At 49.4% G+C, this 17756-nt stretch overlaps 1 protein-coding gene across 4 annotated transcripts in view; it reads left to right on the top strand.

The window, feature by feature from the left end:
* ETS1 (ETS proto-oncogene 1, transcription factor) overlaps window positions 1–17434 on the top strand; it is a 68276-nt gene extending 50842 nt beyond the window's left edge. For all 4 annotated transcript variants that reach the window (XM_065696915.1, XM_065696916.1, XM_065696914.1 and 1 more), the window contains 5 exons: window positions 2061–2138; window positions 3021–3269; window positions 6622–6882; window positions 16281–16399; window positions 17071–17434. In XM_065696915.1, the coding sequence (XP_065552987.1) occupies window positions 2061–2138; window positions 3021–3269; window positions 6622–6882; window positions 16281–16399; window positions 17071–17286 (923 nt within the window). In that variant the 3' untranslated portion in view covers window positions 17287–17434. The remainder of the gene's footprint in view (window positions 1–2060; window positions 2139–3020; window positions 3270–6621; window positions 6883–16280; window positions 16400–17070) is intronic.
* Window positions 17435–17756: the final 322 nt, after the last annotated feature.

The following is a 17756-nucleotide window of genomic DNA, read 5'->3' as shown; positions in this document are numbered from 1 at the left end:
GTCCCTGACAAAGAGTCCCTCCCCAGCATCCCTATAGGCCCCCTTCAGATACTGGAAGGCTGCTATGAGGTCTCCACGCAGCCTTCTCTTCTCCAGGCTGAGCAGCCCCAACTTCCTCAGCCTGTCTTCATACGGGAGGTGCTCCAGTCCCTGATCATCCTCGTGGCCTCCTCTGGACTTGTTCCAACAGTTCCATGTCCTTTTTATGTTAAGGACACCAGAACTGCACACAATGCTCCAGGTGAGGTCTCACAAGAGCGGAGTAGAGGGGCAGGATCACCTCCTTCGACCTGCTGGTCGTACTTCTTCATTTGTTTGTACCACTGTACAAACACTTCACTGTTTGTACCACTCCTACCACTGGAGGTATCAGAGCTGGGTTTGCAGCTGCTTCCTGCAGATTCCCGGGGCATGGAGATGAGCTTGGAGCTGTAGTTTCATATTAAAGTAGGCATCTTGTTTCCTATCTCCATAGCAGAGGTGCTCCAGCCCCCAAAGCATCTTTGTGGCCTCCTCTGGACTCACTCAAGCAGGTCCAGAAAGCATGAAGAGATTAAGGTTTCCCCAGGCTTAACCATGGAGTCAGGGTCCAACTTGATAACCCCAACTATTCCGTCTTCCCCAGCTACCCACCATCATCACTTGGGGGTGCTGATGTTGGGACTGGTGGTTAACCCCACAATGCTTGTCTTTACCTGTAGCATCAGGTTGCGCAGGGACAGGCTGTGACCTTGCTAACATGCCTCCCTTGTGAGCGCTTTCTGAGAGTGACTCATGTACCACAGGGTTTAAAAAAGGCAGCAGATGGGTGACTTTTCCCTGCATGGATTTGGGTATTTTCAGGCTTATTTTTCCCAAATTTCTTCCTAAAATAACCTGTTCAGTTACCAGCAGTCAGCAGTGCCCTCCACTTGACTGTAAGCATAGCCGAAGGTCGCTCTCTTTTCTCTGTGGTCACCCACCCTGCCCCTTGGCAGACACTGTGGGGAGTGGAGAAGAGCGTTTCTCATTAGGTCTCTGTTTGCACAAACCCTCCTTTTGTTAGGGAATATTTTCCACCCTGCAATCCCCAGGAGAGAGGGACAAAATTAGGCTCCTTGCAAGTGAACGTGCGTTATCTTCGGTTCGCTTCTCTTCAGCCTCAGCGGAAATAAACATAACCCGGAGTGGTCTCTGTGTGTGTGTGTTTTATTTTGGTTACCCTCTGCAAAGAGAAGAAAGTCTCCCATGCTGGTATCTCAGCCCACATACCGTGCTGGAATGAGTAAGGTGCTAATGGAAAAACTGGTCAGGGGAGCAGCAATGTGGCTTTTACATGGGCTTGGCACTGAATTTGCTTTCCCAGGACAACCAGAGTGCTCGGAAAAAGGCATGGAAAGTGGGGAATCTATGCTTGATGTGCTACCTGCTCTTTCTCAGTGATTTATGCCTGTAGAAAGGTAACATTCTGTGTGCTGCCCATATATACACAGCGAGGTCTGTATCAGGAGTTGGGTGATGGACGGTGTGGCAGAGCTTTTTCTGGCATGGCATCTTCTGCCTGCTTCAGGTGCAAGGTAAAAGGTGCTGAGTAGGCTGGGAATTAGTATTGTTTTGGGTCATAGGAGCTGATTTTGCATTACCCACTCGCATGCTGTTGTTCTAGAAACAGGGGTTTCTTCAACAACTGTCCTTGTATGGTGGAGTTATTGCTTGTGCTCCTACATGTGTGATAAGCAATCCTCAAGAGAATGAAAGACAACAGAAATTAAGGCAAGCAAGGAAATGATGCAACTTGTATTTCAGAACTACCTGGAGCCTCTGGTTGAGAAAGTTGTTGCTGTTTGGTTTGGTTTAAATCCAGGCCTTCCTGCAGCAAGAATTCTCAGAGGACCCCAAGTACATCACACACTTGTTTGGGCAGCATTTCAGCTCCTAGCTCATTTCTGTTCCTTTGGACATTCCAGCATAACCCAGAAAGAAGCATTTTAGGAAGTTCAGAGCTCTGTCTGTTACAGCAAGCCTTGCGCAGCATGATGTGCCTACGGACATGTGACATTTCCTTCCTTTCCTCTTTGCAGAAGAGGTAAAACCGTACCCAGCAAACGGAGTGAACACAACATACCCAGAGTCCCGCTATACTTCAGACTACTTAATTAGTAAGTCACAATTATCAGTATCATTCTGGTGTTTTTCTAGCCATGAAAGTGTCACCTGTTAGAGATCCGACTGCATCACATGAGGACTGCACCATGTTGCTCTGTCATGGCAGAGCATGTGAAGTGCGTGACTTTGTCTTTCCTGATGGTGTTCTTGGTTTATTTACAAGCCATCTGTGTTACTTTGGTGCCTACATTGAGATGACACAGTCTGACTTTGGAAGCGCTGAAAAGTGACCTCAACATTCCAGAAAAACAGGGATTTTTAAAAAACTTACTAAAAAAGGGCAGGAACGGGGGAGAACAAGGCTTCATTCTGGATTGCGAGGTGGGAGCCTAGCAAGGAAAGGGCTGAACCATCAATTTGGACTCCTGCACTTCCCATTGCCATTGTTTTGGAGGTGTTCCTTAAGGGCATTTGAAATCTGTATTTCATGAACCAGCCAGAAAACCCAAAGTCCCTTAAATAGGGATTCCAGGCTTTGGCCTGAGAGAAGAGGTGACTCTGGAAGTGACTCATGTATTGCGATCATCAGTGAGACTTCTTTGCATTTTGTCTCCTTTGCTGAGGCTACACTCTTTGATTTTTCCAGCTTTTCCCCACTAGCAGCTTGCCCAAGAGGAGTTTGTTGTAATGCACATTGATGCTGGTTAAGGATGCCTTATTCTTTAACTTGCTGCATTGATAAGACACTATCTATCTGTAGCTTTTAGAAACCTTCCTCAGTATTAGTGCCCAGTTGTGCCAGGTATTTTATACCCAAGGGTAGTTTCCTTTTGCACTCGAGACGTCAAATCTCACTGTGCTGAGGGGGAGCAAGCAGCGTTCTGGTTTCCCTGAGCTGTTTGGGTTGCTTTCTAACACTCCTATTCTGCCAACAGGCTATGGCATTGAGCATGCACAGTGTGTGCCTCCCTCTGAGTTCTCTGAGCCCAGCTTCATCACAGAGTCCTACCAGACCCTCCATCCCATCAGCTCGGAAGAGCTCCTGTCCCTCAAGTACGAGAACGACTATCCCTCGGTCATCCTGCGTGACCCAGTGCAGACGGATTCCCTGCAGACAGACTACTTCACGATCAAGCAAGAAGTGGTAACGCCAGATAACATGTGCATGGGACGTGCCAGTCGAGGTAAAGTTGGGTATCTTCCAGGGTTTTCTTGGGTTCTTGCTACTCTACCTATATCAACCTAAGTGCTGCTTTCCCTTCTGTGGGAAATGGTGCTTTGGGGCATCAAGGGAGCCATGCAGTGGCAGTAACAAAGCCATTTCCCATATATGTCTTACAAGTGAACTCCCAGATGGCTTAAAGCCCTCCCTGCCTTTCTCTCCAGGGAAAACATGAAGGAGTTCTTTCTTTTCTCTACCCTGCTGCCTGTTTTTACAACATCTGCAGAAATGTGGCATTTCTGGCTCTGTACTTTGATGTCAAACTCAAGTGAAGCTGAAATAGGCTCTAAGGTTATTAGGGAGGACAGGCTGCTGTGTGCTGGTATAAATCACATTTCCTAGGAGACCAGGCAAAGCCCCACAAATTCTTCCATAAGTTCTTATCAGGCCTTGAAGGGTTTTACATTTGATGATCCAAAGTCTTTATCCATGATCTCCATTGATTTTGATGGCTGCTTGCTTGAACTAATAATCTGTTCTGATGAACCCAAGCCCTGTGCTTTGTTAGGAGATGCAGATGTCATGGGTTGAGTCTGCAACAGAGCTGAAGGGACCCCCTGAATCCTTGTGCTACAACCCTACATCTCCAAAGAGTTATAGGTACATGATTCCTGTTTGAGATGATGGGGTTTAAACACCTAAACACTTCTGAGGGTCTGAGCCCAAATACCTTTTCAATTAATGTTATTAAATTCTGTACACATGGGGCCCAGATGCCCGACTACTTTGTCATTAACACAAGGCTGAGGATCTGGCTTCTGGTTTATATTCAAAGGCAAAGTTTAATCCATAGAGCTCAAAGTCGCTTACAAAGGGATATCATTATCTCCCGATTCCAGGTAGGGAACCTGAGGCACAGGGAAGAGATGTGACCTGCTTGCCATCATGGCCTGAATAGAATCCAGGTGTCCCCATGCCTCACATTCATTATAGTAACGTGTTGCTGTGAGCCAGATTTGATGTTGAACATATAAACCCATTCATTCAGCTCTGAGAGCTGAGGATGTTTTGGCTCCCTGTGCAAGCCAGAGCCCCTGTGCAGGTCTGCACTGCATATGTGTGCTTAGTGGAGCTTGTTTTAAGTTCCTCATTCTTCTCCCAAGCTGGGAGAGCTAATGACAGGAAAGTTATTTGTATTATTACCTCTGCTTCTGCTGCTGGCTCAGTGTTAATGTATGAGAGATGACTTGGACAATACAAGGGCAGTAGTGTTATAATTTTAGGTAAGCTTCTCTTTCTGGGCTTGTTTTTCTGGCTCTTTCATCAGTTTCTTTCCCTTTTCTTGACCTTTTCTTTAACATAGGTGATTTCATAATGATTCTCATCAAAATGCAATTGTTCAGGCATGCTTTTGCAATTGCACCTTCAGGCTGGTCTCACTGGCAAGCCTAAAAAGGCTCCAGAGGAGGAGAGAAAGAGCCCTAAACTCAGCACTGGGGACCAAGGGCCCCTGGCGTTAACAAACACTTTAACACATACCGATAGTGACTGAAGAAATGCAACAGGCTGTGGCCATGCTTACACTAACCTGCCCCTCAGCCATGTGAAAGGGCCTTTGGGTGGCATAAATCCTTAATATAAAGCAGAGTCCAGTTAATTAATTTTTACCTGCATCTTTACCTTCAACTGTATTAAAAGGTTAAGGTTAGTCTGCCAGCAAGTCAAGCTCTTCATCAGTTTGATGTTCAAGATGAAGGTTTTCCAGATGGTCACCTTTTGCCTTCCTTTGTGTGGGCTTCAGGAGTTAATTCTGGGGTCCCAAGGGAGCTGTTTCCCTCTGCCTTATCAGTGAGGGCGTCTGGTTGGAAGGTGTAGCTGCCAAACCTGTGAGTTCCTCCTCATTTTTCCAGCTAAGTCAAATTAGGTGTATTTTCAAAGACTTACCAGCAGAATTAAGCCAATGAATCCCAACTTCACATGGTCCTGAGCCAGCAATCAGTGCAGAGCCTGCTATAGTTGAGCCTTCCCAGAGCAAGTGCTCTTCAAACTACAGCACAAGTATTTGGGGGAGCATGCCAGCATCCTTCCACGTTCCCATTCCTCTGGGATTTACTCTGTGGGCCCAGGCTGCGGGTGGCTTTGCCAATGGAAATTTCTCCAGGAGTTCTTGCACAATCCCAGCAGCTGTTTTTAGCCCGGTTTGGGAAATTACTGAACTTGAATGATCCTGTTACGCTCTGAGTTTGTCAGTAAAGATGTTGAGCAATCAGCAGCATACGGGAGATCAGAGAGAACAATTTCAGTTTGTTCTTTGGAGCCTATTTTAGCTCTCTGTTTTAAGTACAGAGGGTATACTTACGCTGTCTCTAGTGGGTGTAAAGCAGCATAGCACTACTGAGGATCTGGCCTCTTGTGTTCTGCTCTGTACTAAAAATATCCCAGAGAGTAGCCTTGATACAACCCAGCTGTGCTCACCTTACCAGAACTGGAGAAAGAACTGTTTGAGCTCTCAGCCTTTTGCTCTCCTCCTCCATCAAATCTGCTGCTGTTTGTTGATTTGTTGGGGTGGAAGCTGGTCGTAACATATGGCAATAAAAGGCTGCTGTAGGGCTTTGTAGGAAGCATCAAAAGTGAAGAAGCTGGGTGTCCAGTGCTGGCGGATGGGACTCATTGGAGACCCAGAGCTTTCAGCAGCAAGAGCAAGAGGTCCTGGAGTGCCCATATTCAGGCACTTGAACTGAGCCTTGTATATCTGTCTGAAGTGGGTTATTTCTCTGCCATTGCCTTTTTGAAATAGAGGGTGATTTCCACTTATCCCTAGGCATTGGTCTTGGGTTGAGAAGTCAGGACTTTGGGTTTTTTCACAGTCTCTCCGCCTTGCTCTGCTGCCTGGGGCTCAGATAGGCCAGCTCTGAATTACAAGATAATACAGGTATCCCGGTTTCAGGCTGTACTTTGAGTTTCTTTGGAGATGAAGCGTAGCTGGGGCTGTTCCCCACAGAGCATTCAGAACAATAGCTTTAAGCTGAAAAATGGTAGATTTAGATTAGATATTAGGCAGAAGTTCTTCCCTGTGAGGTGCTGGTACAGGGTGCCCAGAGAAGCTGTGGCTGCCCCATCCCTGGCAGTGTTCAAGGCCAGGTTGGACACAGGGGCTTGGAGCAACCTATTCTAGTGGAAGGTGTCCTTGCCTGTGGCAGGGGGTTGGGACTGGATAAACTTCAAGGTCCCTTGCAACCCAAACCATTCCAGTATCATTGCCTGGTTGCTGTTTTGCTTGTGCAGCAAGCAGGTGAAGCATCCTTCTGGCCATAGCAAGCCAGAGCATCCCTGCGCTGGCTAGGCACATCTCACACTCTCTTCCTTCTCGCCAGGTAAACTGGGTGGCCAGGACTCCTTCGAGAGCATAGAGAGCTACGACAGCTGCGACCGCCTGACGCAGTCCTGGAGCAGCCAGTCCTCCTTCCAGAGCCTGCAGCGTGTCCCTTCCTACGACAGCTTTGACTCAGAGGACTACCCTGCCACCCTGTCCAACCACAAGCCCAAGGGCACCTTCAAGGACTATGTTCGAGATCGGGCCGATATGAACAAGGACAAGCCTGTCATTCCTGCTGCTGCCCTTGCTGGCTACACAGGTAGGGTCACGCTCCTTGTGAAACAGCCTGTCTGGTGAGCATCTTGGGTAGGACCTCTCCATCGGTGGAGGGCAGAGCCTCCAGGGTCTCTGGGTTGTCCGTAAGTGAGTTTTGGGATGTCTCTGAGGTCAGCTACATGTATGTTGGCACACATGAGAGCTCACAGCCCCCCAAGGCTGCATGTCCTTCAAGTGTGGGCATTCCAGGCTTCATAGAGGATGTAGGACCTGGCTGTGAGTGCAGGGCATATGATGCTTTGTGTTTTCATTAACACCTGGATGCTTCCTGGTTGGGTTTGCTTGGAACTGGTGTCTGGTTTGTATTGCTGAGAACACAAGGTAGTAGAGAGCACAAGGTAGTAAGAGAGCCCTCATTTCCCCATCTGACACTTCTGTGCAACATGCTGGCTACTTGCTTGTGATTTCCAATCTTGGGCAGGAGCGGCTGCATTCCAGCATTGCTGTGTGCGATGTGAAATGGTCTTCTCCCTTTTTGCACGGAGGAAGCACTTGGGTTTGCTCTTTATGTTAGTGTGAGGCAGGGATGTGATGGTGCCAAAGCAGACCCAAAGATTTTTCCATTCCCTGCCCTGAGAGAGATGAGGTGATAGGCCATGGAAACTCTGCCTTTTTATATGACAGCCTTCCAGCAATCTGGCATCTCCATGAAGAAAAACCTGTTGGGATGGGGCTTCCAGCTCCAACTGAGATAATCCTTTCCAGTCCTTCTGTGCCTTTTCTTTTCCCTGTACTATATAAGTAAGATCCGCAGGACGGCCTCCTGCCAGTTCCCCTTTTCCCTCCTACATACTGATCTCTCCTGCCCCAGCTGGTAGCAGCTGGTGGAAATAGTTTGTGCAGATAAAGATCATCAGCAGGTTCAGAGCAGATCCTGAGGTGCGACTGTCCCTGAGATCTCCTCCTACACACAGGCTCATCATGGGGCTGATACGTAGTTTTCTGTAAGGTGGGCAGAGATACGGAGGGGAGGAGAGGTGGAGAGATAATTTTAGGAGCTATGTGTAAAAAAGGAAGTGGTTTGTTGCTATAGCTTTAGTTAGAAAGCAAGCTCTGAGCTCTGCCTGCTCAATGAGCCTGTTTCGACCAAGTCAATGTAAAATACAAATGTGCTCTGCTATTCCTGAATGGTTTTGGGCTGGGCCATGCCCTGGGACACCATCTGCTGCCATGCCATGGCAGCTGATATTCCTAAGAAATGAGACCAGCAAGAAAGTTTTATTCCTATTTTCTCCTAATAACACCCATCACTGCACCCCATAGAAGAGTTCTGGGGAGCCAGTGCCTGTTCAGGAGCGTTGTTGCACTTCAACAGCTGGGGAAACTGAGGCACGGAAGCACTTGGCAAAACTAAGAGCTTTTTTTTCCAAGCTGGATGTTTCCTTCCACGTTTGTAGCTCATGGAAAAGAGCCACCTCCATAGAGAGGAGCTGAAGGCGGTGGCTGGATCCTGTGTTTTGCCAGGGAGTCTTAGCACCCCAAAGAGTGTCCTTGGAATGGTGCCGCCAGGAAGGGGAGACTTGGGTTAATGCAGTGCCAGAGCACACTTCCAAATGCTTTGCACTGCGTAACTTTTTCCCTTGCCTCATTTCAAACCCCGTTTTGAGCCGGGAAGATAATCCCTGGACACAGGCATTTTGGTGTGATCTATAATGGAGAGTGCCTGATTTTTACTTCTGTGTTGCTTCACTTGAGAAACTTTAAATGGAGAGAGGAAAACCTGAGGTTTCCAGAAGCAGCGCTTACTTGGAAATCCTTGGGGCTGGAGTGCTGCTAAGCAGTAATTCAGTCCTCAAATCTCCTCAGCCTGTGTTTGCCATTGGGAACAAGCTTTGGAGAAATGGTCTTTGCAGGCAGTGTTCTCTGTCCCTTCTTAAAGCCTACTGAGCTGTCAGCACCTTGTGTTTTCTGAGCGATGGGAGCCCAGTGTGGGTGCAAAGCGAAGCCAGGTTTATATGAAAGCAGGTCCCAGCAAGAACAAGTGAGAACACATTGCATTACAAACTGTAGGAGAACTGGGCACTCTCAGAACTCAAAACTAGTGTGTGTCTGCAAAAACTGGTGTAAAGAATCTATCCTGGCCGCTGAGAAGTGCTGGACATCTGTCTTGGGCCAGCTGAGCAAGGGACTCTCAAGCAGAACTCCTAGGTCCTTCCTTATTTGCTTTGCTTTACATTACTTCTAATTTACGCAGAGGGGGAAGTGCTGTCTAGCAGCTAGAGCAGAGGAACTTCAGCCTGGGCTCTGCAGCTCTGGTGAAGAGGTGGAGCCTCCAAATGAGCAGAGTAGGGGATTACCAGCCCGGGGTCCCAAAGCGACCAGGACCTTGATTTCTTTCTCAAGATGATGCCACCATGCCCAGCACATCACCAGCCAGTGGAGCGCCCAGCATGCATGTCATGATGTGCACCTTTTAGGGTTGGAAGAACGAAGCCTGGGAGATCACATCCTTCATCTCCAGGTTGACTTTAAGAATGTGATGATATTGTTCAGGCTTTGTTACCAAGGGGCTGTTTTGCTGGTGGCCCAGGGAGGTGGCACAGTGCTTTATCACAGATATCTGATGGTATCTGCCCCAGGAGGCACATGCTTTGGTGAGAAGGTGCATTTTGGCGGAAGCTCCATTTGCGTTTGATGTGTTCTTCACCCAGCTTGCGAGCAGCTTTTCAAAGCTGCCTTATCTGCCCCCACATCTTGACCTAATTTAACAAGTTGCCATGGTTGCTCAGAGAGAGGTTGATGCAATTTTCTTATCTTTTGGTGTTTTTTTCTGAAGGAGAAATGTAATTGCTCAGGAGTTGGTGAACTTTAGTTTCCATAGCTGCAGGGAGGGCCAGCACTGGGCACCTCTGGTTTTAGAGCTAACTCTTCCAAAGCTTGGCCAGCTTGAGCCTTACATTACGCCTGATCTTATTTCTCTTGACATGACCTAGGAAATGCAGATAGAATACATCATTATATTTTGGCAAGCATTGTGTCAGGATGCATCTTCCATGCAGGCAGATGTGCTAAACCTCACGTTGGCTTAGCTAAGCTCAGTTTAAGCTTCCTTATTCATGCAGCAGTGCAGTGTTTGGTGTTGGTGAGTGGCCAGGTAGGATCTGGTCTAGTGGAAGGTGTCCCTGCCCATGGCAGGGGCTTGGAACTGCATGAGCCTTAAGGTCCTTTCCAACCCAAAGCATTCTATGGTTCTATGATTCTATTTCTTGAGTGCCCCAAAGCACCTGCATGGGTTTATAGCCATAGTGTATATTTGCTTTGTGGTATGTAGGACCTCAGCATCATCTCTGCAGGCCAGGGCTTTCCATCCCACAGTGCTGTCTGCATTGCCACAATACCAGAGCTGTGATGTGCCGAGGTACTGCTCCATTTAGCTGAACAGGCAGAGCAGAGTGATTTCACTCATGTTTGAGAGGCAGATGGAGGAAAGAGGGATGAGAAAGGTGAAGTGAGTGCTCACCAAACCTTGATCTCTCATCTGCAAGGCTGGTTTTGCATTTGTGATGCTACCCTTTCTTACAGACCTGGTTAGGAAGCTGCTGATGTCCTTACAGCACCTAAAGAGTTAACGCCCTCTGCCCAGCTAATATCACACATGACCTGAGTGTCTCTCTTGGGGACAGATTGATGCTATCTTCATTATCATGCTGCCCTTGAAGAAGACAGACAGTAGTGCAGGGAATAGCCACCTCTCACAGATGCTATCTTGCCTGAGTGCCTGTCTGCCAAACGGTTTTGCCCAGGCCAGATCTCACCCTAATCCTTGCTATCAGCATTCACAGTGCCATGTCGATAGGGCCCAAATTTGCCTGCTAAACCCATCTGCCCTGCTTGAATTGTCTGTGGTGCAGAGGCTGAAGCCTCTGACAAGCCTCCGTTTCTGAGCGATGCTTATCTGTGACACAGAAGTGAAAGCACGCAGCTGCTGTTTTGCAAGAAAGTCAGGTCTGTGCCAAAGAAAGTGGGTCTCTTTCAAGAGAGCTTGTGTGTTGCTTCCCCTCTTCTTATTGCCTGTGCTGCTGGCCTGAAGCTTCCACCAGTGAGCTCCCTGGATGTGCTGTGGTCACTGGCATCCAGAAACCCACCAGCAGCTGCCTTCCCAGCTCCTCTCTGTTCCTTGACATCCAGAGTGAGGGCAGTAGCTTTCCTAGAAACATCAGCATCCTTCCCGCCTGCTTCTGGAGACTGTGCCTTTATGGGCATCCACATAGCCACTGGTAACTTGGGTTGAGGGAATTTGGAGATGCGGTCAGCTGCCCCAGCCATCAGAATCACAGAATCATGGAGTAATTAGGCTTGGAAAGGACCTAGGGTCATCTAGTTCCAACAAGCAGCACAGCAGCAGCTTTGTCCCCTGTGTGATGCAGGGGATGTTGTTGGCTCGCTCCTTCGGAGTTATACCCTGTACCTGCCCTTGCAGGGTGACTTCAAGTGTGACCAGCTATACTAACTCCTGCCTGTTTTCTGCTTCTGGTGTAGAGCCTGCATGGCTCAGCAGCGAGGTGGGGAGCTCAAGGGCAGTGCTTAGGGCTGGGGCTGGTTCAGTGGCTCCTGCTCCACCTGCCAGACATGTGCAAATGACAGTGAAATGAGCCCCACACTACACTGCCCAAGCGTGACAGCAGCTCAGCTCTCACCAGAGCGGTTTGGTTTGTGTTGAAGAGACCTTAAAGCTCATCCAGTTCCAACCCACTGCCACAGGCAGGGACACCTTCCACTAAAGCAGGTTGCTGCAAGCCCCGTCCAGCCTGGCATCCCAGCATGTTCTTCCTTGAAACAGAGGAGATGCATCAGGAAAGCAGAGCTCGCTCATTGTGGCTGCTCTCCTGTTTGTAAACATGGCCAGAAGTACATGTCTCCACATATAGGAGCTGTCTGGGTCCTTCTCTGCTTTCTTCATGCCAGCTCTTTGTAGACGGTTCTGTCTGAGCTCCACCTTTGTCCTCCCACCCATGTAAAGCTGGCACTTTGCAGTGGTGTGACTGTGTGCGCCAGCTTGGGCAAGAGCTGGTGAGGAGGTGGTTGGACTTGGTCTAACAAGGGATCGATGGGGACGAGATTTGCTGTTCCCCAGCACATTGGGAGAAATGAGGGACCTTTGGTGCTATCAGAGGGGGCTCAGGCAGGGCGGGCACGTGTATGAGGTGAAGGCTGTTTTGGAGACGTTGCTATGCCCAGTTGTTTTGTTGGGTTGGAACCACAAACCACAGAGCGCACAGGATAGGTGCGCCGCTTTTTTTTTGTCACTGGGGTGGTTTTTTCACTTCTTTTCTTGTTTGAAACAAGGGAAACAAAACGGAGGCCGTTGAGAGGGGTGGGTGTGTGAAACTTGTCTCAGGAGAGAGTGGGGATGACGTGGCTTGGGCCGTGCCCTCACCGATAAGGCGCAGATACCAGTCTGACCCAACCCCACTGGTACCACCATCACTGCACAAGTAACAGTGGCTGTTCCAAACCCCTCCAGAGCCACTGAGTAAGAAGGTGATGGAGTCCAAGGGAGGATGTCACAGGGATGGCATGGCACCAGACCCTTTGCTCTGGGGACACCAAGGGGTGCTATTGGAAGACTAATGCTGAAGGGGCAGCGCTCAGCAAGCAGTTCCCACTGCAGCAGCTGGCTGTCATCCGGCTGCAAGGCATATTTTCCCCCTGACGTGGGGAGAATTCCTGTGGTGTGACACTCCCCACTGAAGGACCCCGTTCAATGCCACCGAGGCCAGACAGGGCCCCCATTGTGGCCTTGGCGCGCACTATTCTTAGCATCCTTTATGGGTGCCTGAGGTCTCAGTGGGGAGGGAGGATGTCCCACCACTGTCTGAACCCTTGCCTTGTCTTTTGTGGAGCAGAGCTGCCCCCATTCCCTAGCCAGGTCTGGGTTTCCTCTGCGAGGACCAGCACCGTAACAGGTGGTGTGTGTCCCTCCGCTTCGTCCTTAGGGCTGCATCCAAAGTAAAGGCGGCAGGAACGCTCAGTAGTGGCTGTATTTGGAGATAACCAAGGCAACCCATTGCGTGGTGGGATACACCCGCTGGCCCTGGGGCAGTCGGCGCGGCTGTGCGTTCCTGCACCATGAAGTGATCTGGTCCCGGTGTCGCAGTGGGGATTTCCAGCCCCAGGCAGGGATGAGTGGAAGAGTTGAAGCAGAAGGGATGGAAAATGGGCAAAGCTCCCGGCTCCGCAGGGGCGGAGGTTTGAGGCGTGGAGACAAGCCCAGCAGCTTCATGCTTGCCCTGATAGCTTTGGGGATGCAAGATAGCGGGGGTGGCATCACTGCATGAGCCAAAGGTCACCTTGAAATCCTGTTAGGCATTGGGAAGAATAACTCCCTGCTCCTTGCTGCAGAAGCAGCTCATAGAATGGTTTGGGTTGGAAGGGACCTTAAAGATTATCTAGTTCAAATCGTGCTTCAAGCCCCATCCAAACTGGCCTTGAACACTGGCAGGGATGAGGCAGCCACAGCTTCTCTGGGCAACTTATGCAGCAGCCTCATAATTCTTCCTAATATTTAATTTAAATCTACCATTTTCTAGTTTAAAGCCATTCCTACTTGTCCTACCAATACCCGGTGAGCTTCTCATCTCTGAAGGTAGCCCTCCAGGCACTAATAACAGCAGTACAGGTCCACCAGATCATGCACAGACCTCCAGCACCCCTTCCCTGACCATTTTGCCTTCCTACCCTCTGGTCTCCCTCCTCAGAGCAGTTTGTGGCCATGCAGGCTGGGGCATGTGCCAGGGCTTGGTTCCTGCACCTCAGCGTTGCTTGCCTCGCTGATGTCTCAAAGTCAGCAGCAGTGGCGCATCTGCAGGGCTTCTGCTGCTTTCCCCTCCGGCGGGGCGTGTGTTTATAGGAGCTCAGACATGCCTGCGAGCCCTGCAGTAAACACATTCTTGACATAATTGCTTGTCCAACACAGAGGAATTTGGGGTTTTACGGTGTCCCGCAGGCAGCTCGGAATAGAGCTTGGGAATCCCTGTTGCAGGGATGACACCGCTTCCTTCAGAATCCCAAAATACCCAGCCAAGCAGGGGCAGGAGCCCTGTATTGCTTGCTGGAGAGAGGGCAAGAAATTCCCAGGTTTCCCAACACCTCTCCATGCCAGATGTGGGCTGGGTTAATGACACTTGAACCTTGAAAGGATCCCACAGAGACAAAGTGGGCCAGACAGAGCCCGGTGCCAGGGTGGTGGGTTTTCATCCAACTTATTCTGGGGATTAGCAGCCCAGGGAAGCTGTGGCTGCTCCATCCCTGGCAGTGCTCAAGGCCAGGCTGGATGAGGCTTGGAGCAACCTGCTCTAGTGGAAGGTGTCCTTGCCCATGGCAGAGGTTTGGAACTGAATGACATTTAAGGTTGCTTCGAGCTCTAGCCATTTTATGAGTCAATGAATAATCCTTATTTGGTTGAGCAGGAGAGAAATCAGTGCAAGGTGATGAATCTGGTCCTGCTTAAATCTTGTCTCCTTGGACTGTTTCTCTGTTAACCTGCTTCGGGTGTTGGATACTCTCTGCTTAGGGAATTGCTATAAAGTCAGATTGGCTGGGAGAAACAGGCTCCATGGCAATTCACCTGTGATTCCCCATGGAGGACGTCAGGCTGCTGAAATAGCCTTTTTCCCCAGTGTTTTCTCTGTATTTGAAGCTTGCTGCTATAAATAGGTCTGAGTTTTGAGATGCGGTGGCATTTCAGGCCAGGGTTTTGGCCCTTCCCTTTCGGGTGGGAGGCGAAGGCGTCATCTGACTTTCCTCCCCTGTTTTGGCATGGATAACCCTACCAGAGAGCGTGGTCAGGGAGTCAATGTCTTGGCAAAGCTGTTGCCCAGAACAACGCCGGGCTGGAGCCTTTCCCCGCTGAGTGTCATCTTCCCATTCACAAGCAGAGAAATGGTGTGAGCTCCCTGCTTGTCCAGCCCATGGCTGTGTGATAACCCCCAGGCTTGGCAAGAACACCCTGGAGCAGCTCCTTAGGAATAACAGGAGGGAAACAGTTTGGGGAGGGCTGGATGGGGCACAGTGATTCCCTGTCCCAGAGCCAGCTCTCTCATTTTCTCCTCCCTAGCAGCTCCTCTTCTTCTGACTCATTTTAAACCTCATGGAAAAGGGGAAACAGCCCTCTCTTCCCTCTGTGGGTTATCCCGCAGCCACAGCTCGGCGGCATTCATTGTCATTCCTGGAAATAAGCTGTTCTCCATCCCTTTGTCTGAGTACATAATTCTTCCTCCTCCCTGCTTGAAGCCTGTACTCATTGCTGTCAGCAGGCGGGTTTACCCCAGCCTGCTGTCTTAATGCAGCCCGTGCCATTCTTCTTGTGATAAATCATTTCCTCTAACCCCTGGTTCTGTTTATTATTATTATTGTCATTCTTGTTATTAGCGATGTATTTTAAGCTGCGTTTAGAACATGGCAACGTCTCTCCTGAAACTTGTTGCCCAGAGCTAAAGCACAATATTTAGGGTGCGGCTGCATTTGGAAGTTGCTCATCAAAGAGATTTGGCTTGAGGGCTTCTCCTCTACCTTTGACTGGGACATAAAAAGGGATAAGGGTTTCGAAATCACTCCATGTACACCATTCACCCAGCCCAGACCAGGCTGCGAAGCCGCAGGCACCAGGTACTGCAGATTAGATGTGTCAGAGTACTGTTGGCCAAAATTAGCACCCCGGGGACTGTGGGAGAGGTTGAACCTACGTGGTATAGGATGCTGTGGACCACTTCAAGTGGATTAGGGGGACCAGCAGCCACAGGGAGGTTTATTATGAATTTGCTAAGACCGCGATAGGGAGATGCAACAGTCCTGAGCTGGTGAGACCCATGCACAGAGCCAGCCAGCCCCTGCCTTCCGTGCATTGAGCTTTGTGCACCAGCGCAGCCGATTCCTGCAGCAACGTGCCCTGGAAAGAGGCCAGATGATTTTCATACCTGGGTGTCCTCCCCCTTATCTCGATGAACAGCAACCGAGCAAAGAGTCAAGGTCGGGAAGCAGGAGTCTGCCGGAGTTCGTGTGATGGCCAGCAGCTTTTTGGCACGGAGAAAGCAGGGGTGCTCTTACGCCAAGACAATGACTGCTCGCTGTTTGGATGCCAGAAAAGTAATCCTATTTATGTAACTTGAAGTGAAGCGTTCCAGTGCATGAATATTCAGCTCTTACTGCAAATAGGAAGCTCTTTTACCTGCAGGATTTAACTCTCAAGCTGTCATCTCAGACCACATCTTGCCGTGTGGTCACTGATTATTTTCTTCATGACAGTAGAAGGTTTTATTCTTTTCAGTGTGCACTGTTTGGATGTGATATTCCACCCCACCTCCACCCCCCCCTGCCCCTCTGGGATAGAAGAAGCTGTGCTTTTCCTGGCATTAATTTCTCATATTTCTCTTGTCTTTCTAGGCAGTGGACCCATCCAACTGTGGCAATTCCTGCTGGAACTGCTCACTGACAAGTCCTGTCAGTCCTTCATCAGCTGGACGGGTGATGGCTGGGAATTCAAACTTTCCGACCCAGATGAGGTAGGGTGCCCTGGAATAGAGTGCATGGCCGAGATTCCTTTGAAATATTGGTGTGGATAACCCTGCCCTACTCCCTTCAGGGCTGAGATTTGGGCAGTCACATTGTTTTGGTCTTGGGTATGTGTAGGGGAAACCAATGAATTAGATCCCAGCTGAAAACTGGGCTGCACTAATACCTGGGAAGCCATAATTTGTGCCCAAACTCAGTGGGAAGTAGCTGAAACATGGCAGAGAAGAGGTATAATGTCAAAAAGGATGTGTACAGGTGAGAAGGGAGACTTCTCACAGATTTTGGGGAGTGAATACTGTTCCAGCTTGCCCAGAGAGGTGGTAGATGTACCATCCCTGGAGCCATTCAAGGCTGGATGTGGTTCTGGGCAATCTGATCTAGTTGAAGATGCCCCTGCTCATTGCAGGAGCATTGGACTAGATGATCTTTGAAGGTCCCTTCCAACCCAAACCATTCTATGGTTCTGTGATCCAGGATGGCTTACACATCCTCACAGAGTCCTCTGCAGTGTTCTGCCATTGCATGGAGGCTGGTTTCCCCAGACCTTAATGTTTGTGACACATCCGTGTCCATCTTAAAGATGAGGAAACTCCTCTCCCTTCCCTCATGTCCAGTCCCTGTGATGAGCATCCCTCCTTGACTCTCCTCTCCCCTCTCCCAGGTGGCCAGGCGATGGGGCAAGAGGAAAAACAAGCCCAAGATGAACTACGAGAAGCTGAGCCGTGGCTTGCGCTACTACTACGACAAGAACATCATCCACAAGACAGCTGGGAAACGCTACGTCTACCGCTTCGTCTGCGACCTGCAGAGCCTGCTGGGCTACACACCCGAGGAGCTACACGCCATGCTGGATGTCAAGCCAGATGCCGATGAGTGAAGGTGGCCGGCCGGGGTGGAGGGTCACCCCGTGTCATTTTGAAGAGTCGATGGGACTTTTTCTGTTGGTTCTTTTTCTTATTTTTGCTGTTTTTTTGGTCATTTGTTAATTTGTTTTTGTTGTTTTTAAAGGAGCGACTTGGATTTGATGCTTAGAGGATGTTGGGAGAGAGGGAGGCGGAAGAGGCAAACTGTGTTTAGTTCGGAGAAGGATGAGCTTTTTCCTCCCCCTGAAAGCTCCAAGAAAGGCTTTTTTTTGGAGGGGGGGAAATTCTGAGTTTTAAGAAAGCCAGAAAAATGTAGCTCACTTAAAAACCCCAACAAACCCCTCCTCATCCCTTGCTGTTTAGAAAAAACATTATCAAATGTGGATCCCTTTGGATTTTGTGTTATGCGCATGCAGGCAGTTCAGGAAATGATAGTATTCCCAAGGATTTGGATCTCTCTTTGAGGGTGGGGAGGGAAAACCAA

Source organism: Lathamus discolor, chromosome 17 (assembly GCF_037157495.1).
Source record: "Lathamus discolor isolate bLatDis1 chromosome 17, bLatDis1.hap1, whole genome shotgun sequence".
NCBI classification, from domain to species: domain Eukaryota; kingdom Metazoa; phylum Chordata; class Aves; order Psittaciformes; family Psittacidae; genus Lathamus; species Lathamus discolor.
The sequence above is the reverse complement of the archived record's forward strand: the minus strand, read 5'-3'. Positions and strand labels throughout refer to the sequence as shown.